Source organism: Cottoperca gobio, chromosome 19 (assembly GCF_900634415.1).
Source record: "Cottoperca gobio chromosome 19, fCotGob3.1, whole genome shotgun sequence".
Taxonomy (NCBI): domain Eukaryota; kingdom Metazoa; phylum Chordata; class Actinopteri; order Perciformes; family Bovichtidae; genus Cottoperca; species Cottoperca gobio.
Window position 1 is genome coordinate 14,721,812 of NC_041373.1, and position 24,124 is coordinate 14,745,935.

General features: G+C 40.3%; 3 protein-coding genes across 4 annotated transcripts; 2 read left to right on the forward strand and 1 right to left on the reverse strand.

Moving 5' to 3' along the window:
- Nucleotides 1-511: 511 nt before the first annotated feature.
- mapk7 (mitogen-activated protein kinase 7) lies at nucleotides 512-5,776 on the forward strand. Its single transcript, XM_029456389.1, is given in 8 exon segments — nucleotides 512-638; nucleotides 1,447-1,727; nucleotides 1,821-1,986; nucleotides 2,185-3,707; nucleotides 3,796-4,593; nucleotides 4,596-4,888; nucleotides 5,100-5,230; nucleotides 5,442-5,776. Coding segments are annotated over 7 exon segments (3,336 nt in total). The 5' UTR covers nucleotides 512-638; nucleotides 1,447-1,450; the 3' UTR covers nucleotides 5,590-5,776.
- A 1,797-nt stretch (nucleotides 5,777-7,573) lies between these two features.
- LOC115024725 (serine protease 33) lies at nucleotides 7,574-11,117 on the reverse strand. Of its 2 annotated transcripts, none has more exons than XM_029456519.1 (7): nucleotides 11,026-11,117; nucleotides 10,796-10,864; nucleotides 10,513-10,625; nucleotides 10,303-10,379; nucleotides 9,246-9,517; nucleotides 8,281-8,441; nucleotides 7,574-8,085 (listed from the first exon to the last, which is right to left on the reverse strand). In XM_029456519.1, exons 2-7 carry the CDS (start codon nucleotides 10,839-10,841, stop codon nucleotides 7,831-7,833), a joined length of 924 nt encoding a protein of 307 aa, XP_029312379.1. In that variant the 5' UTR covers nucleotides 10,842-10,864; nucleotides 11,026-11,117; the 3' UTR covers nucleotides 7,574-7,830. The 2 variants fall into 2 exon arrangements, with proteins under 2 accessions (XP_029312379.1, XP_029312380.1); XM_029456520.1 differs by having other exon boundaries at nucleotides 11,081-11,105.
- Nucleotides 11,118-16,671: 5,554 nt separating this feature from the next.
- Nucleotides 16,672-20,882, forward strand: pax10 (paired box 10). Its single transcript, XM_029456735.1, has 7 exons — nucleotides 16,672-16,777; nucleotides 16,987-17,181; nucleotides 18,898-18,980; nucleotides 19,068-19,224; nucleotides 19,455-19,528; nucleotides 20,541-20,673; nucleotides 20,782-20,882. Exons 1-7 carry the CDS (start codon nucleotides 16,672-16,674, stop codon nucleotides 20,880-20,882), a joined length of 849 nt encoding a protein of 282 aa, XP_029312595.1.
- Nucleotides 20,883-24,124: the final 3,242 nt, after the last annotated feature.

Below are 24,124 nucleotides of genomic sequence, written 5' to 3' on the forward strand. Positions count from 1 at the left end.
AAAAGTATCGTCAAATGTAAATATTCAAGTAAAGTCAGTGAGTAAATGTACTATTTTCCATCATTGTCTATAATTGATTTACACATACTTCCAACCACTTAAATTATTCTTTCTAAATGTCTATCTATTTATCTTTTCTTTTCTATAATCTGTGCACTATCTATGCACGCTCCAAGTTATAGCAATTAGGGTAGTTATTGTCTTATTATTATTATTATTATTATTATTATTATTATTATTATTATTATTATTAGTAGTAGTAGTAGTAGTAGTAGTAGTAGTAGTAGTATTAGAAGTATGTATTGTTTTACTTTACTAGCTGTTAGTTGAGTCCATCATGCACACAAAGAGGTTTAAGTGCAGGTAATATGGCCCCTCTTAACATTATTTCATTGTGGAAAACGGCGTCACCACCACCCAAAAAACAGAGACCCCAGTGTCTGCGGTAATGTCCCGCCCCCACACGTTCTCTGCTCCTATTGGACGCTCTTTCAGACGTCGCCTCACCTCGTTGGTCGGCCACATGTCACTCAAACCCAACACGGAACTCTACCAGGAAACAGCAGACAAAAACAAGAGATAGCCGTTCTACTACGGGATTAAAAACACAATTACGGATGTTGTGGGTGGCTCACAAGGTGAGAGTCTGTTCCATCACGTAGAAACACGATTTATGTTGCCCTATTTGGTTATAAAAACCGAGAAAGAAATTGTTTAACGGTTTATGTTCTTAGAAAGCATCAGCTTCAGGTAACTAACGTTAGCCTACGCCCCTGCGTCAAAAAGTGGGTAAGGCTGCGTCTTTATCATGTAGACTAATTAGTTTACTTTAACCAGGATATAGTACAACAACTAACGTGTCCTCAAAGACAGCTCCTCGTAAATTTGTTCTTTGTCTATCCATTTGTAAACAGACTCAAACTGTAATCTAGAGCCGTCTTTTGACTGAGAGCTACATGTTTTGATTGACAGCCAGGCCTAATGGATAAAGAAGTTGCAGCGTGTTGGTATTGCCTGGTTGCATACAATACCTCTGTTAAGTCAATATTGTGACTAAACAACTGCCAAATCATTATCTTAACTGACCCTTTGAGAGAGAGTCCGGAAGTGGCTCATGGGGTCCCGGGGCTCTGATTAATAATCCACCTATAATTACCTCAGAGTGCATGTAGTTTACTTTCATTTAGGACAAAGAAAGCAAATACTCACATAAGTAGGGCTGAACAATTTGGAAAGAATATTTATAAGAGAATATTTTGACTGATATTATAATTCATGATTAGTCTGATGTAATGGATAATGACGGAACTCATGTCATTGCTCTGAACTTCAGTTTGATTATTACTTTTTGACTTTTGCATACATTTGCCATGTTGTGATCAATATTACAAAAATATTCTTAATTTTAAATAATTCTCACTTTGATATTTTTTAAATTCTTTATAGGAAAATGTCAACTAAGGCGGGAGGAGAAGGAAAAAATTGTCAACATGTGGCCATGTCACCTGAAAGAATGGCCACTGACAAAAGCAGAGAAAACCAGAACCCGGGTGAAGTCGAGGCCACAGCAGGCCCCGCAGACACTAGCACAACAGCAAAGAACTTGGCTTTGCTTAAAGCACACTCTCTGGATGTAAAGTTCGAAGTCGGAGAGGAGTATGATGTTATAGAAACCATCGGCACAGGAGCCTATGGCGTTGTTTCATCTGCCAGGAGAAGGGACAACGGTAGGGCTGATTTGATCTTTTATCTTAATATCAGTTAACATTCAAACTCAGTCCTGCTGAGTTTTTTCATTGTGGTTTATTTACATTTCACAGGCCAGCAGGTGGCAATAAAGAAGATCTCCAATGCTTTTGAAGTGGTGACGAATGCTAAACGCACGTTGCGAGAGCTGAAGATTCTCAAGCACTTCAAACATGACAACATTATCGCCATCAAAGACATCCTGCAGCCTAACCTTCCTCACTCTGCCTTCAAGTCTGTGTGAGTACTTTTTATTTTCATGGTGACTTTGGTAGCTTTTTCCAGCAGAGAATAAAACAAAACTCAAACTATTAGTTTATATTTAACAACATCAGTGGAACTTTTACTAAGCAGATTGTTATGTTTATTTAGATATACTGTTTGACTCGATAGATATCACACACACACATCTCACTTTTCCATTTCCTCTGTGTGCAGGTACGTGGTGCTGGACCTCATGGAGAGTGACTTGCACCAGATCATACACTCTTCCCAGACGCTCACCTCAGAGCACACACGCTACTTTCTCTACCAGCTCCTCCGCGGCCTAAAGTATGTGCACTCTGCCAACGTCATCCACCGCGACCTCAAACCCTCCAACCTGTTGGTGAACGAGAACTGTGAGCTAAAAATTGGTGACTTCGGGATGGCAAGGGGTCTAAGTTCTCACCCTGAGGAGTCTCATTCCTTCATGACTGAATATGTGGCAACTCGATGGTACCGTGCTCCTGAACTACTGCTGTCCCTGAATCACTACAGTTTGGCCATTGACATGTGGTCTGTTGGTTGCATCTTTGCAGAAATGTTGGGGCGTAAGCAGCTATTTCCTGGGAAGCACTACGTCCACCAGCTCACGCTCATTTTGGGTGTGTTAGGCACTCCTCCTGAGGGGTTGATTAGTACTATTAGGGCTGACAGAGTACGCTCCTATGTTCAGAGTCTTCCATTACGGTCTGCTGTGCCTTTGTCCAAACTGTACCCACAAGCGGAACCAGAGGCTTTGGACCTGCTCTTTGCCATGTTGTGCTTTGACCCCCGCGAGAGAATCAGTGTGACACAAGCGCTGGAGCATCCTTACCTGTCGAAATACCACGACCCAGATGACGAGCCAATTTGCGTGCCAGCTTTTGACTTTGAATTTGACAAGCTTCAAATGAACAGGGAACAAATCAAAGAGGCGATTCTGATGGAGATCCAGGACTTTCATCAAAACAAACAGGGCTGTCGTCAAAGACTGCAGTTCAGGCCCTTGGCGAGGGCGAACGGCAGAGCCGCAGCACAAAGCAGTAACCAGTGTAATGCTCAGCCCTCGACTGTGAACCTGAGCAAATCAACACTGGTTCCAATGGCACAACACCCACAAGCAGCACAGATACAGCAAATGAGAGAAGTGGAATCTCAACAGCAACAAGATCGCACACCGGCAGAAGGGAACCGCACATTTACAACCGCGTCCCTTTTAGAAGTGGTCCCGCCTCATTTGACACATAATTTGCCTCTACTTTCTAAAAGTGAAAGTGGCCCAGTTGATGTGGACATGCCCAGTGCCAACTCGGACAGCGGTCAGCCAGAGACTATAGATTTAACAACCCCGGTGTCTAGTCAGGATGCTCCATCAGAAACAATGAGAGACAGTGAAGTACAGGAGCAGCTAACAGTAAGTCGGGCTCCTCTGAGTCTGCCCACCCAGAACCAGTCAATGACCCAGGCTCCCACCTCCACTCCTGCAACACCAGCACAGACCATGACACCCCTACCCACCACCGTGCCTTCCCTTTGTCTCTCTTTGGTACAGGCCCAGTCACTGTCTCAGTCCCTTTCACAGTCACTGTCCAAGAATGCCAGGCCTCCTCCAGGTGCCGGAGAGGGAACCAGGAAAGAAGGAGCCATTTCAGAGGATACTAAAGCTGCACTTAAAGCGGCTTTATTGAAATCAGCTCTCAGAAATAAAGCCCGGGGTGGTAAGTTCATTGTTTTTCATATCTTCTTATATCTTTGACATGTCATTCTTTAGAGGGCCTTTATCAGAATGTCATATCTTCATTGCAGATGGAGGTACCTCTGCGCTGGGCATCGACGCTGGCGCAGGAGGAGGTGTATCGTCCTCCCTCTCATCGGTTCCAGATCTGCGTCGGCCTGTCACAGCACAGGAGCGTCAACGAGAAAGAGAGGAGAAAAGAAGGAAGAGGCAGGAACGGGCCCGAGAGAGGGAGAGAAAAATTAAGGAAAAGGAGAGAAGAGAAGGGAAGCAGGGGCCATCGCTGGGTGGGGTTCTGCTGAGTGACGACGACAAAAGCCTTTTGCAACGTTGGACAATGATGATGGACAGTCGCAATGAGAAATCTCATACTCCTAATAACGATGGAGTAAAGAATAAGGAATGTAATGCGAACTCTCACCGGGGTGTAGCTATCAGTGACAACACTCAAGGAGCACTGAACAATAAAACAGGCAAGGAGGCTAGAAAGATTCAGTCTCATGAGCATTTAATCGCTCAAGTTAAACCTAAACTGTCGAGCTTGTTCCAGCCTCCCAGCACCCAGCAACCATCATTACATTTCTCCATGAGCCAGAGGAAACCTTCAGCAGATATAGTTGTAAGCGGAGGAATGGATATAATGTCGGTCACTAGTGGGTTTGTTAAGAACAACGCGCTCAAACCTCACAGCGAGAGCAACGGACAAAGTGGTTTCAACTGTTTGAGGAATTGGAACGGGCAGCATTTAGAGACGAGGCCGCAGCAACAACAACCAAACAGGAAATCGCAGCCTCCACCCTCGAGCTTTCTCCAACCTCAAAGTCAAACCCAGCCTCACCCTCAGTCGCAACTGCTTCCTCTGGAGAGATTTTGACTAAAGCTCAGACGGTAACCAGCAGAGAGACGAATGGGAATGTGGATATCGGACGCCAAAATCACCTCAACACCCACCCTAACCCCTCGACTGCAAGTGCTGGTCCGATGGAGAAGCTGTGTCCCTCTGTGGGAGAGAAATCTGGGCCACAGACCACAAACCCTCTCTGTGGGGCTTTAGGGGTCCCCTCACAGACTCATCCCAGTTTAGGATTCACAGATACTGGACAGCAAGGGCCCTCCATAGCCCCTGACATCCACACAGTAACACTGCAGCTCTCAAAGTCCCAGGTGTGTCTCACGTTTCTCCGCCATTGCTTTTTGCTGCAAGCATTTATACCTGGGAGAAGCTGAATTGCCAGAACACTGGTGTTGCTATACCAAACATTATCTTGTACATATATACACCAGGCTTAAATGTCACAATCTTCTGCTTGCCTTGAACTGATCTTAAAGATACAAAGTTCAGTTGACCCAATGTTTCCCCCTTTTCTCCTGTCAGGTAGAGGACGTTTTACCCCCGGTGTTCTCGGTCACCCCTAAAGGCAGTGGGGCTGGCTACGGCGTGGGCTTTGACCTGGATGACCTTCTCAACCAGTCTCTCACAGACCTGCAACACTGTGACCGAGACAGGTAAGGTCTAATACATAGTGAGCCTGGTGTCTGATACTGCGTTCACAATCCAAACCAATGTCTAATATTAGTAAGTGTTTTAACCCTTTGATTATTTAGACACTTGTTTTCTTAGTTTAAGACACTTTTGACTCCGTGTTCACTCACTCTTTTCATTTGTATAATTAAAAGAGCCAATCTTTACGCTTTCTATATTTTCCTTCTCCGTCAGCTACGACTCGGCCCCCCTCTCAGCCTCGCTGTTATCTGATTGGAGCGAGGTTCACCGCATGACTCCAGCTGATCTGGAATCGCTGCAGCAGGAACTGCAACTCGGCTCTCCCATGATCCTCTCTGATACCATTCCCCCTGATGCCTGAGTTTCCCTGCCTGGAATTTAAAAGATAGCAATTGGATGAATGTTTTTTTTATTTTTTTGTATGAAACCCTTGAATGAAGACGTTCATTTTAAAGCTAGCTTTTTCTTTTCAAGAGGCACTACCAAGCAGTCTCTTTTTTTTACCATTATGACATGTTTTCTTTCTAATAAAGAAGTCTCATCACCTGCCTCTGGATATTTAATGACCATAATGCATTTAAAAACATTTGAAATGACAAGGATTACATAATTAGCATTTTAGAAATGTGTATTGAAAATGAAGTTTGTTATTTTGAAAGGGCAACCGCTTCAGTTATGAACAGTAAGTGTGTGTATTAGAGAGAGAGAGAGAGAGAGAGAGATAGATAGATATAGATTCTATATATAGATATAGATCTATATATAGATATAGATCTATATATAGATCTATATAAGAATATATATAGGATCTTATATATATATATATATATATATATATATATATATATATATATATATATTAATATATTATATATAATATATATATAGATATAATTAGATAGTAGATAATAGATATATATAATACTATATATATAGAGATAGATCTATATATATATATATAATATTATTATATATATATAATATATATAATTAATATAATATATATATATATATATATATATCTATATATATATATTTATTCGTCTTAGATATCCTGATATCATCTCGCTATATAGCTATAGATATCGATCTCTCTATAGATATCTATATCTATCTATCTATCTATATATATCTATATCTATCTATATCTCTCTCTCTCGAGCTCTCTATATAGAGAGCTCTATGAGATCGCTCTATATCGAGCATTCATCTCTCTTATATCTCTCGAGCTCTCTCTCTCTCTCTCTCTCATCTCTCTCTCTCTCTCTCTCATAGATCTCTCTATCTCATCTTCTCTCTCTCGAGCTATCTATCTATCTCTCTCTCTCTCTCTCTATCTTCTATCTCTCTCTCTATCTCTCTATATATCTATATATCATCTCTCTCTCTCATATCTCTCATCTCTATATATATCGCTATTATCTCTCTCTTATATACTCTATCTATCTCTCTATCTCTCTCTCCTCTCATACCTCTCTCTCTCTCTCTTATCTCTCTATCTATCTCTCTCTCTCTCTCCTCTCTCTCTCTCTCTCTGCTCTATCTATTCTCTCTATCTATATCTCTCTATTCTCTCTCGCCTCTCTATCTTTTTCTCTATATATCTTCTCATCTCTATCCTATCTCTCTATCTCTCTATCTCTCTCTCTAGCTAGCTCGCTCTCTCTCTCTTCTGCTCTATCTATATCTTCTCTATTCTGCTCCTGAGATCTCTATCTTTTCTCTTCTCTTCTCTATATCTCCTCGCGCTATCTCTCTCTTCTTCGCTAGTAGCTGCTATATATATCTTCTCTCTCTATCTCTCTCGCGCTATATCTCTCTCTTCTCGCTCCTATCTATCTCTTATATCTCTAGCTGCTAGATCTCTCTCTTCTCTCTCGATCTTATCTCTCCTATCTATAGCTAGCTAGAGCTCTCTTTCTTCTATATATTCTATCTCTCTCTTCTCTCCTATCTCTATCTCTCTTATATATATCTATATCTATATCGTATATCTATCCTATATATCTCTCTATCGAATCTCTCTATATCTATATATATATTATATATCTTATCTCTATCTATATATCTCCTCTATATTCTATCTCTATCTATCTATCTATCTATCTATCTATCGATCATCTAGCTATCTTCATATATATATATATATATATATATATATATATAATACATATATATTATATATATAATTATATATATATATATATATATATAATCTATATATATATATATATATATATATATATATATATTATATATATATATAACAAAGGGTAAGAAAGCTTTGAAAGGACACAAATAAACACAATACTTGTAAAACACTTCCAAACTTAGCTAGACGCTGACCTGATTAAGAATCAAAATTCATTTATTTCATTTCATAATTTTTACTTAAAATACAAAACCTATAAAAACTACTTTTACTCAAATCATGATGCAAAGTTATCATTAAAAAAATTCTGATTATATTACATGTCTTCGATATGGCTTCATGTGCACATCAGGTGGTGTTCTAGTTTTACTAATTAGGATAACTTTGGATGCAAGTCCGACATATTCAGATCCTCCTTCATTTGGCCAGGAATCTAATTAGCAAAGTGTTCTAGCTCTGAAGCAGGGTCAGCACGGAGGAGAGACAGCTGATCAACATGGCTGCCCTCCCACACCAGTTCTGAGTAGCTCGACCGTACAGCCGGATGTCTGGCACCGTGTTGCTGATGAAGCTCGAGTAGGTGGTCAGTCTGGCATAAACACCTGGCTGGTTTTCTTGAGCACAGCCTAGTCCAAAACTCACCACCCCAGCCTGCACCCAGGTCCCATTTACCATCTGGCAGACAAGGGGCCCTCCTGAATCGCCCTGAAAAGACGACAAAGACTCATTCAGCTCACTGGGAGGTATGGAAGGTGCAGTGTCTTGCAAACTAGACACTGCATTATTGCAGAAAAGCAGAAATCCAAGTTATTTGCAATGCAGGGTCTTGTTTTGCTCGTGCATACAAGCGTGCATTTGTGAATGTAAGCACAGCAGCACAAACAGCTGATCCAACAGTACCTGGCAGGAGTCCTTGCCACCCTTCTGGTATCCAGCACAGATCATGTCATACAGGATGTCCACCTGCTTTGTCTGGTGCGTCTGGTACATTTCCTGACATGAACTCTGGGAGATGATTGGCACCTCCACTTTCTGCAGAGTCCCGGATCCTTGCAGAGGGACTGGAGGGAAATACGGGGACAGATGGAGGATGGAGGACAAAAGGAGAGTGAGACTTCTTAATTTCTGCAACTAAACACTTTGTTTTGCTACCATCTAAAGTAGTACGTGTTCAAAAGACGAATCTTTCAGTATCACACGATTCGATTCAGTACACAGGGGTGCTAATTTCAGACTCTACTCTAGTCCACTGTGTGCAAATACAGGCATGAAAGTAGGGCTGTGTATTGGCAAGAATCTGATGCAGGGGTTACTACTCAATATATTTAGATATATTGTGATAGTGTAAGCAAAGCGATATATTGAGATTTATTAAATCTTATTTTTAGGTAAACTGTCATAGTTTCAAGAACACAGTAAAGTATGTAGTGTTTTCATATTATATCAAGTTATATAAAAAATAGAAATGCTGTTACATTATTAAAGTTGGGACGCTTGCTGCATTTTTATTCCTCATAAACTTGCCAATTTCGAAAATATATTGTCCAAAAGATAACCCTTTAAAACTGGTGTTTTGTGTGTGTGTGCGTGTGCGTGTGCGTGTTGATCTGGGAGGCGAGCTACTGCATTACATTTGCACTGAATTGAATTATTTCGGTGCAAATCTGAATTCTTTTGATAAACTGAAGCTATGGAATGGATTATAATTCAGTATCATAACATTAATATATTACTATATGTCAAATGTATGCAAGAATACAAGTGAAATTACAAATTGATGAGTTTGTTCATGCATCATGCATTAAATCAGGGCCTAAAAGTTATCTCCACACATGCTAAGATGTGAACAATTTAGCAAGCCTTACCGTTATCCCGGATATTTCCCCAGCCGGTGACAAAGCACAACGTGCCACCTGGGAACTGGGTGCCAGAGGCGGGCAAGCAGATGGGACTGACATAATCTGACCAGGTTATTGGGCTGGACAGAAGCACCAACGCCAAATCCTTCCCGCCGTCAGGCTCATTGTAACCGGGTGGGATCACCACGTGGCTCACGCGGTGCATTGACTCATGTTCGTTGACGCCATTCAGCTGGTATCGGCCAACGTAGATGACGTAAGAGCTCAAGTCTAATGGTCTAAAAGAAGACGAAGGGACAGTAAATTACATCTGCTAGACTGGAAATCAAGCAGGGTTTAAAATGTGAAACAAAAAAGGTATTGAATGGCTTCATGCCAGACAGGTGCTCATTGAAATGGACAAGAAAAAACAAAGTTCTGCACACTTGCACTCACGTTTTGGTCCAGTCTTCTAATAAAACTTAATGAATCAAATGAGAACTGCATGTTCCTACAATGCACCTTGGGATCATGGAATAATCTCCAAAAAGATCTCAAATTAGAAACATTTACATCCATTGATGAATTTAAGGGCATCATAACGACATGTGGTGGTTTTTCTGGAGAGGCCACCATGTTAAGCAGCTGTTCTTCTGTTTTTATTGAGAATGCTTGTACATCAATGTTGTATTTATACGTGTTGTGATTATTCATGGCTGCGACCTTGCCCAGGTCTCAATGGGACTTCCTGGTAAAATAAAAAAATAAAATAGAATGAATGATTAACAGTCTGCAGGAGTTTTTTGGAGGGAGATAGTTCTGGTGTACAACTTTGCAAGACATTTAACATTCGAAAGAATCAATTGGATGTTTAATATAAAAGGGAGGTACGTTTCTTGAAAACAGGATATTAAACACATTTTGCTTGAATAAAAAATCATTTCCCTGAGGGCCTTTAACAAAACCATAGCAGCCATTGCTAAGAATTCCCATAAAATGACTTGGACGGCTCACAAAAGAAGCAGAGAGCCTGTGGATCGGTGCTCAGCTGTGAGTTCAGTGAGTCTGAGGAGAGTTGTCTTACTTGGGGAAACAATGAGCGGCTGATAGGACCCAGCTCTCTGTGATGATGGAGCCTCCACAGATATGACCAGTCACTGTCTGGAGGCCGAAGGGGGGGGGGAGAGAGAAAAGGAGTGAGTCACCTCAGCATCACAAGCAAACCTCTCTCTCAGCAGGTCAGTTTGATAAACAAGACCTAGACTAACCCACACACACATAACAAGGGACTTACCTGTATATCCACCTGCCACGGCCAAGCCCCAGCTGTGGCGTCCATCCCTCCCACAATCCTGTTCTCCACTATCCGTGGTCGTCCACATTCTTGTGCGTAGGAAGCCGAAATAGCTAAATGTAAAAATAAATGTAACTTCTAAAATCACGCTGAACGACCCACGAATTCAGTTCTATTCAATTAGCTAAGCGTGCACATAATGTGTTTTACAGGTAGACAAAGAAACAACAGACATGGCGAGAGCAGGGGGGAGCTGGAGGGGGAAATGACGGCTTACACTCACCTGTTACGCACAGATAAATGGCATAAAACTGTAATTTCGGCGACATTTTGAGAAGTTTCGCGCCAGCAACTACGGAACAAGAGCAAACAAGTCTCAAAACTCCTTTTTTTTTACCCCTAAATAACGTTAAATCCAACTTCCTACTTCTTCTTCCTCTGTTGAATCTGAAAATGAAGCAGTAGGCTACAGGGAATTAAACAAGTTACATCTCCTAACAGACCCAGGTTTACCGAATAGTGTAAAGTCAATTCCAAGTAAACGCCTCGATGACAAACAGAAGCCTACCTGTGGACTCGAGTAGCCCACACCCAATCAAACTCTTGTCCCGCCCCCCTGACTCACCTTAGCGCAAATGAAATTTAAGATCGAACCGCGAACCAATCAGATTAGTCTCCTGATTTGGTCACAGGAAAACTACATTCACCATTTCTTTTGCTCAATGAAATGATCATTTTCAATGTTCCCTCCGAGCAAATGTGCATTAAAATTTTTTTTATATTTCAACAGTTCAAGCACGTGTGAATCCCAGATTTTTTTATAAAATGTTTTTTATTTTTTATGTTTGACACGTTTATCATATCAATGGCTCAAGCATATATATATATATATATATATATATATATATATATATATATATATATATATATATATATATATATATATATATATATATATATATATATATATATAAATAAAATCATTTATGATAATAACATTATAATTTAACTTAAGAATGTAGCAATTTCTTATTTTTCCATCTCTGTTTTTGGTACTTAAATTAGGATAAAAGAAAATTAGCCTCTTCAAATATGAACATTATTTTTAACCTAATAGTGTAATGTGTCTGTTGGTAACTGGGGTAAAGCTCACACAATTTAAACAGCATCCTGGAGCATCCATGTGAGATTAGGCCAAAAACCACCCAGGTCAAAGGTCAATAACTGTCCTACATTGGGTAGATGTGTGAATTGATTGTATTTTTTCGCTGTTTCCTTTTCTAAATCATTTGAGTGTTTAATGTTTTGGGCTGGATTGTGAACATTAAGTAATTTGATTGTTTGCCACACATCTGGGCTGTGGTCACCCTTTCTTTCTTTCTTTCTTTCTTTTTACATGACACCAAATGTTTATTCCTTCTGTCTGTCTAACGCTGTCTGTCTCTCTTTTTCCTTCTCTCTTTTCCTCTCTTCCCTCCCTCCCTGCCTCCCTGCCCCAGGCAGTGTGTCTAGTTTCACAGAGCAATTGAAGGTGACAGGGACAGAGAGAGAGGGAGAGGGAGGGAGGGACAGAGGGAGGACACATCACAGTATCGCCTCCGGCTACACAACAGTAGAGGAAGAGCAAGAGATGGAGGGACAAAGAGAAAAGAGAGGAGAGACTCACAAAAGTACTCATAGGGAATTCCATAAACAGGTAATTGAAACATAAAGTTATACACAAAGAGTTGAAATGTCTCATATGTGTTTGCCCGCAGGTCAGCTGATATTCACTTTTCTTTTTATCGCTAACAGTCTTTTTGTGCGCGAGCGCCTTCCACTCCGCTCCTCTCACTCATAATATATGAACGCATTATAGGATCCAGTCAGTAAGAGCAATTATAATGCACTCCAGTTTGTTTTTATTTTAACGACTTGATGAATATTTGTCATGGCATTGTAACCATGGTGACTGCCTCCACCGCCGCCGCCTCCCCCTCCCCTCCCCTCCCAGGCCCGTCCACCACCCCTTCCCCATCCCCCCTTCAGCGCTGAAAAAGCAAGGGATGGCGAGAGAGAGAGGGAGAGAGAGAGAGAGAGAGAGAGGTGACAGGAATGAACTAACAAGATGCACTAAAAAAAAATGCATATCCCGGAGCTACATGAATCTTTGCAGTGAAGCACGCGCCGCCTCACACACACACACACACACACACACACACACACACACACACACACACACACACACACACGCTATTGCACATAGGGATCACATAGGTTAAGCCACATTCCAACAACTGGAACACAATAAGATGCAACAATGATTTCTGAATAAAGGAAAAGTGTAGCCAGTGGGGTGGGATGATAAGGATGTGTGTGTGTGTGTGTGTGTGGGGGGGGGGGTTAATACCACGTTTTTTAGGGTTAGTTTTTAATTATCTAAGCAGTTTTGATTCTCAACTTTCACTCACTTACTTTCCATTTTCATATACAAAGAACCATTTTGAGGTAACTGTACATGAGCATTTACATTTGATTCTTTACACTCCTACTACACTAAATACTATAGATGTTTTTTAACAACATTAAAATGCTTCTTATTATGTTTATGCATCAGAAATAATAATACAATAATATTTTATATGTAAAGATATTTAGCCAAGAGAGTCAATGCTGAATTTAGGCCTTGTAGTTTTTAGTATTCTTTAGAGTTTATGATTTTCCTTAGCTTAAGTTAATGCTTCTTCCACGGCTGTTCTTACTCTGTTTTACCTTTGAACTTGTCAAGTCCTTTCCTCTCTCCGAGGCACGTCTCGGAGGAAAGTAACAGAGAAAGAAAAAAAGGGGGGGGGCGGGGGGGAGAGACAGAGCAATGGGGGCAGCGGAGAAAGAATAGCATAGTATGAAAGAGAGAGGGAGCGACAGAGAGAAAGGGAGCGCAAAGTCTTGTCAACCGGAAATAAAACAAGCTGGCACCCTCCCCATCCCCAAGCCCCAACACCCACCCCAAAGTCACATACTTCCTCTTCACTCTCTCTATCTCTCTTTGCCTCTCCCTGCTTCCATCTTCCATCTCTTCTTCTCTCCCCTCCGCTGCAAAGAGATAAATTTAAACCCCAGTTCTACTCTGCTCTCTCGCTCTTTGACTCGACCATACATACCGTCATACCTGCGTCATTACTAACGCCTCACATCAGACCTTGTGTGTCCATCGCCAAGGGTTTCTGTACGGTGCTCCTTTAACCCGCTCTGGGGGCAGACAATGCCTTTGTTTATTGTCCTATAGCTTTGAGCTCAGTGTACTGTAGCAGGAGAAGAATGCCTCTGTAGTCAGGGAACAATACCCAGGTGCTCTGAGTAAAGCTGTTACTCTCGTTTTTTGGCCCTCGTGTTAGAAACGGTGTTAACTTTACCTGCCGTGTCTTTGTAGCACTGTAGACCTAAAGCACTTTGGCTGGGATTAAACTAAACTACTAAATCCATATGAACATTATATCAAATATTTGATTTAAGATCTAACGAGTCAAATGATCGATTAGTTGATCAACAGAACATAATCAGCAACTCTCTCAATAAGCCATTCATCGTTTCAAAAATGTCTAAACATTTGCAGCTTGTCAAATCTGAGGATGTTCTGTTTCTTCTTATGTTCTGTTTATATATATGTTATATGTCAGATAAATCTGCAGATTAATCAATAACAAAGTTATTTGCAGCCCGAGCTCAAAGACAAAACAGCATCTTTAACTGGTACTCCGCTTTTTTATTTATATATTGTTATATTGTGAAAATATTCAAGTTTTGTTGCTAAAACAGTAAAACATTGATTAGAGTTATTAATTATCTTTATCAAACACATATCGGGCCTTCAATAGGGTTAAATATGATCTTTTCTTTAATCTTTATTGCATTAATACATCAAATAAAATACAAATAATCAATAATCTGAATATTTCTCATCTTTACCTAATAACTATTTGGTTCTAAATAAGTTTTAATATGTTTGAATGATTAATGATACAGAGTGTAACATGATCTTATGATAGATTGTTAAGCCTAACATTACTACTTATAATTATCTAGAAACATTTATTTTATATAAATGTCTTATGACGTCATTATCAGATCAGATAGAAAAATGATAATCTATAATTAAGCTTGATATTGCTAAAGCCCTCAACACATCAATTTGTTTTACTTTGATATATTTAGCTATTTATTGCTTCAGTGGCTTAAACAGATATCAAAATATAACTATGTTGTTAAGCTCAAAATGTATTTCCAGATAATCATAATACATCTTTTATTCTACAGATATCTGCTTCTGTGTGACATTGCTGAATGTAGTATTTTACAATCACAATACAAGGCAACAGTCGATGCATGTCAACGCTTTATCAAAGTTTTAAAACATCTATTTTAAGTATCCAGAGGAGGATAAATGAAAATGAGTCCTTACTAGTGTGAGCATTGAGTTTGGTCTGATGATGTCGATTGTCTGGTTGAACATGTGTTTGTGTGTTTGAAACACAAATACACTTGACTGCTGATTATACTCTCTATTTATGTGCAATTTATGCTTAAAATTGAATTCCATCATCTATTTATTATCCACTATCTCTCCATTATCTGTGCTTTATGCTCCACTCTCTCGGTCTCCCCTCCTCCTCTCGCTGGCATTAAGTTCAAACTTGACACTGATGTTGACTCACTTTGTCACCCCTCGGTGGCTCTCTCCCTCTCTCTCTCTCTCTGTCTCTCTCTCTCTCTCTGTCTCTCTCTCTCTCTCTCTCTCTCTCTCTCTCTCTCTCTCTCTCTCTCTCTCTCTCTCTCTCTCACTCTCTCTCTCTCTCTCTCTCCCTCCCCTCCTCCCTCTCCCTCTCTCTCTCCCTCTCTCTCTCTCTCTCCATTGCTTGGAGGACAAGAGTGCCCGCAGACGCATTTCTCTCCAGAGCCCCCCCCCTCTCCCTCTTTCACTCTCTCTCACCCTGTCTAACTCTCTCCATCTCTCTCCTACTCTCTCCTTTACACACATACACACACACACACATACACACACACATACACACACACACACACACACAGTTATTGTCAACAAATCTGGAGAACAAGGGACGTAGGGGGTACAGGGAAATAAAGATCCACAGAGGAGGAAAGTAACACACAGGACCCACCGCATCGTTTCACCTGGACACTTGGTAAGTTTGCAAAAATCGAGTGTTTTTGGTGCTTTTATGTGTTATCGTTCGGTGCTGACCTCACTTTAATGTGGACTTTGTTAGCGGCTTAGCGATGGACGACTAGTTACTTTGCCGTGCGAGGATCATTTCTGGGTTTTAATTGACAATCGGATGGATAAATGGTTGTTTCGGGGCTGCTTCACCCAAATGAACGAAGTTTGACCTTTGACATCGTGCTGCTGCAGTAGTTTTTGAGATTTTGATCAGTATTGACATGCCTTTGCATTCCTCTCCAAAGACGACATTTCTAAAATAAAAGAGGAATATGAGATGAGGATCAGATGAAGACTTTTATACATCTCAGACTCAGACATGTATTTATTTAGGCAGATACAGATGCTAAAGGACATACTTGAGCACTTAATGTCTTATACTGAAAGTTAATCATGGGCTTGGTTCGAATGTTTCAGAGGAGATTTTGTTCGTAAAGCCGCTGTGTGTGTGTGTGTGTGTGTGTGTGTGTGTGTGTGTGAGATGCCAGTTTGTGACTACATGCAAATGCAGTGTCTTTTCATGCATACGTGTGTGCATGAAAGCTCGTGCTTACCAGCAAAGATAGAGCTAAAAGCAAGTAGCATAATAAATGTCATGGCTTTCAGAGTGGGTTCTAATGTACCTTTGCTCCCCATGGTATACTAGCATACCAATGTATAACACACACACGTAACGACAGCGGGCTTGTAACTAACTCCATTTCTGTCTGTCATCATGAGGCTAATTCGCCACAATGCCGACCATGTGTGAACTCATGCGATATGAACCCCTCCTTCTTCTTCTTCTCTTCGTTCCTTCGCCTAACTCCCCCACCCTCCTCCTCCAGGCGGAAGAATTGGAGGATCGAAGAAGGGAGAGAGGAGCCAAAGGTGACAGTAAACAGGGGCGGACACGCACAGGACAGGACTCCTTTATTTCTCTTCATGGTGGTTTGGATACTCGTAGTATGTATGAGAAGTTAACCATGCTGAACCTGCAGAGCGGCTCAAACTGGAGTGGGCCTAACAACTGGTACCATGACCCCACCGGCGTTCAGACGCAACACAGCACAGGTAAGGGCAGATTTTCAACATATGTCAATGCTCACAGATCATCAGTTAAATGCCACCTAATTTAAACCACATCAAAAGCAGCAGTCACTTGTGGCTGTCTCACCAACTTCCTGTTAGTTCAACGCATGAATCTGCACATTCTGTTATTCTTAAATGTTGGAATTTTCTTGACACTCCCACATCTCTTTTGTCACCTTCCTCTCTGCCAGTGTCTGAGGGCTGTCTACTGGACACGGAGGGCAGCCTGGGGGGGGAGGCAGGGGGAGGGGGAACGGGCAGAGGGGGAGGAGTCCCCGTGGAGAGGGACGAGGGCGAGGAGTCTCAGCTGAGGCTGCAGCTCAAGAGGAAGCTGCAGAGGAACAGGACCAGCTTCACTCAGGAGCAGATCGAGGCTCTGGAGAAAGGTCAGGCCATGCAAGCACGCACAGCTCTCCCTGCTTTTCAGCCAATCGCCGCCCTCCATGGGCACGAGTGCTGTCATGACGCAGCTTGTCCTGCTGCTTTTTTTCCCTTGCCAACACCTTTGTTATTGAATTATAGTCTTTACACCTTGTTTACAGCTTTTTGGTAAATGGTAGGGGACATTAATACGAGAAATTATAAGGAAATAATTTTGGTAGGACATGATTTTGAATCAATCCCTGCAGCAAACATTGCCACCCATGATCACGTCCAGATGCAAATGATCCATGATCTTAACTCCACAAATATTCCTGATCTGCTCCAAAAAGCCTACGGCGGCGTATACAGCAGAGTTTTGATAATGCATCATTACTGTGGTTGTATTATGCAGTGAGATCCGGCCCTCGTAGCCCGATATCCGCTGAGAGGGATCAGAAAGCCACCCTTGACTGGATATGGCTGCAGCAGGCCCTTGAGCTAAATAAGGACGCAATGTCCACTGTGCAGCCGAGTGGAAATGTATCACTGTGGTCACTCCCTACAAATGACATTAATGAGGTACACTGACCTCAGCGCACGGCCATGGCACAATAACAATCATGTGTTGACACAGACGCCAATTATAACCAAGCCAATTAGAACAATTTGTGAGACGGACTTAATTTATAGAGCAATCGTTGTGCATTATAGATTATTAACCATGTGTTACTGGTGGGAGGCATTGATTTCATTCATTTAAAACAAGTCTTAAACCTTAAGCTGTAGGAATACTGTATTTACAACACTGACAGCCGGTTTATGTTACGTCTTCAGCAATATAACCAACTCTGTCTTGATTATTATTTGTGTTGCTCTTTCTGTTGTCATTTACTTGACATGCTAAATTAATGTTAAGCATCATGAGTGCAGACAGTTGAATCTATAAAGACGTCTCCATTACCAGACCTGAAACTTCAGAGTTCATTAGGATGACTCAGACTGTCAGTTAGAGGGTGAGGCGTATTCTCGTTTCGACTTGTCAACAACAAAAATGTCAGCAGTTTGTCAACTTTAAACGAACTGCCACATTGAGAAATGATACTCGGATACTCACAGAAGTTCTCATTGATACAAACTCACCGTCGTTTAAATAACAGCTGGACTTAACTCGAGCGCGCGTGTGTGTGTGTGTGTGTGTGTGTTATATTCTGTAAGTAAATATACAGGATAGTAGCACAGAATCTTCTGCTGATTAGTGAGACACAAGGCCAAATGTAGATACTTAGAATAAATGAGAATCTACATGGATTTTTCTTCAGCCTACTTTGAAATAAAATGCTTAGGCAGCTTCTCAACTTGAATCCCTTCATTTGAACTTTCTGCGTGTTCCATAACGATAAATAATTTATACAAAGTGCAACAGATAAATATTTCAAATATGGTTGTAAGGATACATCTCAGCTTCCTGGATTTGTATGTTCCATGACAAGATAATTAGTGGTGCTGATCTAAAGCAGTAATTACTTGATGCCCAAATAATCTGACATTAACAACAATAATAATATTAGATGATTATAACAACATTTCATTTAAATCTACGTAAAGCTTGTGCTTTCTTTTCACATCAACAGATGGATTAAAAAGATGTTAACAGGGGGTTATCACTGCTCCCCAGTAGTCCTGTCATCCTCCATTAAGACTCACACGGTGTGCTTGACATTAGTTAATATCTTCCACAGAGTTTGAAAGGACACATTACCCAGATGTCTTTGCGAGGGAGAGATTGGCAAACAAGATTGATTTACCAGAGGCCAGGATACAGGTGAGAGAAGTTGATTATTGTATATCTATGACGCTAAACCTCTTACAACATGTATGAAGAAGTCTGAGAGAACTCTTTAATTGACAGGTGTGGTTCTCAAACCGAAGAGCCAAGTGGAGGAGGGAGGAGAAGCTGCGCAATCAAAGGAGGGCAGGGGGTGTGACTTCCTGTTCACAGAGCCAAGCCCCTCTGACCACTTCCTTTAACACGTCTGTCTATCATCAGCAGCACAGCAGCAGTTCAGGTAAACACCTGCAAGACCACCGTTTACTTCTCGTCATAATTACTCAAAATTACAATATACTATGCTCATTTAGCAAGACTGTGTGTAATCACAAACAAGTACTTAAATATAAAAATCATAGAGCAAATGCCATTAGAGTTTCTCCATTAGAGCTCATCTATACGTCCACTGCGAGATGTGTGTGTGTGTGTGTGTGTGCTCACCATCGCGCTGTGTGTGTCTCTCTCCAGGGTCCATGTTGAGTCAGGCTGAGTCGTCCCTGCCCAGCTACAGCTCCCTGTCAGTTTTCTCATCTGGAGTCCAGGTTGGACATTTCATCATTCATCATTCATCAGCGCCTTCCAAACTTTACCAAAGCAGGTCATCGTCCCAGAGCAGAGCCCGATTATTAACTCCTATATAAAACATACAATAATGGAATTAAATACACAAATAATTTTAGATTACTGCAGATATTAATAATAATAATGCTATAACTACTACTTATTAATATTGCGCTGTTCTCTTTATTATTATAATTATTATTATTATTATTATTATTATTATTATAATTATAATTATTATTATTATTATTATTATTATTATTATTATTATTATTATTATTATTATTATTATATAGTACAAGGTAACCTACATTTAACGCAAAAAGAAATGAAAAGCAAAACTGGGAATGTGAATTATACAGTGATTTTAATTATGTTTTTCAAGAGCAAAAGATCACTAAAATCTTGACTTTGATTAGGTTTAATTGTGACATTCATACAGTATAAATAATAACCTAATACTCCATAAGATTGACAAGCGGAAGGCTTCCTGTCGGTAATGTGAGACTTGGGACACACCGATATTTTTCCTGGGGGGGGACAAATACTAGTGTTTATCATCTACATTGCTTTGATTGTATCAAATGATCATCCCAACATAATGGAAATAAATTCAGATTTCTTATTTAACATGCATGTTAAGACACGTGCTCGCCTCTCTTCTTCCTGTATGAGATGTCATGCAACTACAAAACCGATACATTAGAAAATGTATTATATTATATTATTTAAATAACCCATTAGTAGTTTCCCAGTGGTTTATACACAATAATAAAAAACAACAATTCTAAATGATTATGAATGTGTGCTGCTGCTGCGCTTCACTCTTCCAGCACTACTCTAGCGCCACCATGTGGCCGAATGAAACCATGCTGTCCCTACTTTAAACTGCCTTTATCAATGGATAAATACAACTTTTTAAATAGGTTTTATTTGTTGTTTCAATATAATTCTAACCCAACTCTGTCCCCTCCCTCTCTCCTCCACTCTCAGTCTATTCCTCCCCAGTCGGCCTCCTCTTACTCCTGCATGTTACCTCCCTCCCCCTCTACCCCGCGCAGCTTTGACTCATCGGCGTACTCCTCCCCTCATCTGCAGACTCCGTCCTCGGCCAACTCCAACACCGGTGAGTGTGTCTGAAAACATTTACTTTATGTCTTACTGCCTGCTGAAATGAAACTCCACAGACTGACTAACTGTCTCTTGTTTTTCCATCTGCCTCTCTTCCATCCAGGGCTCATATCGCCCGGCGTTTCAGTGCCAGTCCAGGTCCCAGGAGCCGAGCAGCAGAGCATGAGTCATAACCTGGGTCAGTACTGGGCCAGATTACAGTGAACGACAGACAATCGTTGCCAACCGGCACAACAAAAGACGAACAGAAGAAAAAAAAAAAGGGCATGTAACAAAAAAGTGTCAAGAAAACAATATGGGGGACACACAGGTTTTAAGGACGCACAGGACTGAGCTATAGAGGGGGCCTCGATGAGTTGCAGAGCCCGAAATGCATTATATGTTTACAAATTCAGTCAAGAGCACCTTTGGTTGCACTTGACAGTACTCTGTTCATACTGGTGTTTGCTTAGTATTATCAGGGTGCACTGTTTTGTTTTGATAGTACGGTAATCGTAGGGCTCAAGTCAGGATTAGCAATAGGATCAGTTTGAGGTGTGTTTTGGATTAAAATTGAGCCAGGATTAGGATCAGGTTTAAATTAGGGTTTAAAGTACACTGTCTGTGGAGATTTTTTTATAACCCAATAGATCAGAATTAGCGGTTGACCCTTCAAAAGTTTTAACATATTTTATTGTGTCGAACATTTTGGCTTTTTACTTAGACTGAAAGTTTCATGATCCAAAACAACAAGGACAAAGAAACGGTACTGTTTATTACACAGAGCACCGGATAGACAACTGAAAACCTGTCTGTCCTCAAAGTACACTGTAATATGTGGTTGAAAGCTCTGAAAAGCCAGTAAATTTAATTTAGATTATTTTGTAACATACATTTTAACACATTGTATCCGTAGAGGTGGCAGAAGATTAGGGTTGATTCATCAAACAGTTCAGAAAGGCAACCTGACGTTATTTTACGAGCTCTCAGCCCATAAACTTAAGAATAACTCAAATGTCTACAAGTTTATTTAAAAAAAACAACTAAAAAACAGCTTCATGATGCCTTGAAGTTTTCTAAAATCAAAGGTTTTGCTCATACATGCTGAGCACATGGCAGGGTTATGATTATAATTATACCACATAGCAATACTTCAAAAAAAAAAGTGATTCAATGGTACTAAGTAAATGCCAGCAGATGTCTGTATTGTGAAGTGTAACCACAGTTTCTTGTTACCTGAGCAGCTCAATGATATTGTGATAGCGAGCTTGTTCCTTAAGCATAAGCTGTGTGAAGCTACTGTGAAGATTTTAGACTTGCTTATGGCAATCACTTTTACTAAAACTTAAAAAACGTACCATAAAATAAAGTCAATCCTGCCTACCCTGCCAGCTACATTACACTAAGACTGATACTGAATATTTTTGTACAGATAACTGGAATATTGTCAGATGTTATTGGAGGGAAGAATGTAGCACGTCGTGGATCTCAAATCATCCTCAGAAGCACAGAAACGATATCATTAGGGACGAACCATAACAATATTAGTATCAGATATTGATACTTGGCTGAACATGTATCACAGATGACTTTTGCCAAAAACTACATAAAGCAATTAGATTTTTCTCTTTGTTTTATATATACAGTATATATATATATATATATATAAGGATATAAAAAAAGAAGCAATTCCATAACAGACTTAGCGGTGATGCGTACTTTGATTGGCAGGGACTTTTTTTGTGCATCACTAATGAACCATATCAAATCAGCCGGTGACAATCAAGCTTCATTACACAGCAATCAAAAAGAAGCTGCCTTCAAGCCATCAAATGCAAACACTTCAAAGACTGACAATCAAAGCTGCAGGTAATGGAGATAAAACGTGTAAAAACTGTGAAATTAATGCAACTCTGTCAATACAATAGGAATGACATTATTAACTGTGCATGACCAAAAACTAGCCGCTCTAGACAATCAGCTACTTGCAGAAATTAATCGAGCATTGTACAAAAGCGTTACTGTACTCTGCAGGGTTTTAACCTCTGCTCACTTTCCTCTGACTATTGGTTTTGTTGATGCGTCTCAGTTTAATCTCATATGAAATGTCTACTTCAACTCTTATTTATTTGTCTTTTCACTCGTTGACACAAGTCCTCTGTGTTGTTTCTGTTGTTGTTGTGTGTTGTGTTAGTACTGTATAGCTACCAAGAGTCAACCCTTTTGTGAAGGCCTTGGATCCCTTTAATGAAAAATAAAACTGTGTGTGTAATGAAGGGTCTTTATTTCTGATGTGTGGTCCGAGATAATAAAAAAAACAGGTGGATAATTAAGCATGACAGTATGACTAACATACAGACAGAGATGATGGTTGTGTTTGACAAATGTGGTTCTTATGTTCTCATTATCCCAAAAAGATAATTGGGCAAATTCAATATAATGTGACAAATAATACTCAGTGTCAATTAAACTTCTTGAGGTATTTAAGGTATATATGCTAATGTTGCTCCGTATCTGCTGGATGTGGAAAATTGTTTCATAACAAGTCCGCCCTATCAATTTAAAAGGGGATTTTTATGTCAGTGGTTATAAAACTTGTTTCTGCTGCCCACAAGTGGCCAAACGTCAGTTATTGCAGGGTTAATGTTTAGGATGAAGACATTAGAAAGAATGATGTAGGCTTACACTGGTAATGTGAAGTGTGAAGGAGATTATCCAAAGCTTAAATCACTATCCACATGCCTTTAAAGGGGCATCTGCACAAAAGGGGGGTGTCAATCATGAAGTAGACATGCCGGAAACTGGCCAACCATTAGCAGGGCAGCATCTTGTGCTAATGGCATGATTCACTTTGTCCCTGGAGGATGGACAGAAATGAAAGACGGGAGAGGAGGAAGAGGGGGAGGGAGGGAGAGGGAAAGATAATACCAGTGGTGCTCTGCAGAGAGAATGTACACGCGTGAACATAAGGGCACTCCAAGATGAGATGTGAGATGCTGGTGCACTCGAGCCTAATGCAGCGTCATCAATTTCCCACAAATGTATTACAAGTACTTCGTGTTGAATAACACTGGCAACATAGTTGAACATTACAACTACCTTTCAAGCTTTATTAAAAAGAAAGAAATACCTGATATGTTTCTAGACTTTCTCCATGATGATACAGTATATATGGAAGTCGAGGTTTTTCAATATTAAAATATTTATCAAATGTAATTTTCATTTTGTGTGATGTAAAACAAGATAACAATTTAATACATTTTTTTATAAAATTCAAACTGTTTTGGTATAAGCAAAGAAATTGGCAAAATAATTTATTTTGAGATAAATAAAGTTATATCTTGTCTTCTCTACTCCAGTATGTGAATATACTGTTTGGTTTCTGGATCCTAAATATAGTGACGGTGGAGGCAACAGGATGTTGTGTGCACTGTACTAGGTACTAGGTACTAGGTACTAGGTGGGAA

Coding starts and splice junctions, on each gene's coding strand:
- LOC115024725 (XM_029456519.1), bottom strand. CDS start 10,841: ATGTCGCCGAAATTACAGTTTTATGCCATTTATCTGTGCGTAACAG. Junction 9,518..10,302: donor GCCGCTCATTGTTTCCCCAA/GTAAGACAACTC, acceptor GTCTTCTTTTAG/ACCATTAGACTTGAGCTCTT. Junction 8,086..8,280: donor GTGGCAAGGACTCCTGCCAG/GTACTGTTGGAT, acceptor TCGTCTTTTCAG/GGCGATTCAGGAGGGCCCCT.
- pax10 (XM_029456735.1), top strand. CDS start 16,672: ATGTATGAGAAGTTAACCATGCTGAACCTGCAGAGCGGCTCAAACTGG. Junction 16,778..16,986: donor TCAGACGCAACACAGCACAG/GTAAGGGCAGAT, acceptor CCTCTCTGCCAG/TGTCTGAGGGCTGTCTACTG. Junction 19,225..19,454: donor GCAGCACAGCAGCAGTTCAG/GTAAACACCTGC, acceptor GTCTCTCTCCAG/GGTCCATGTTGAGTCAGGCT.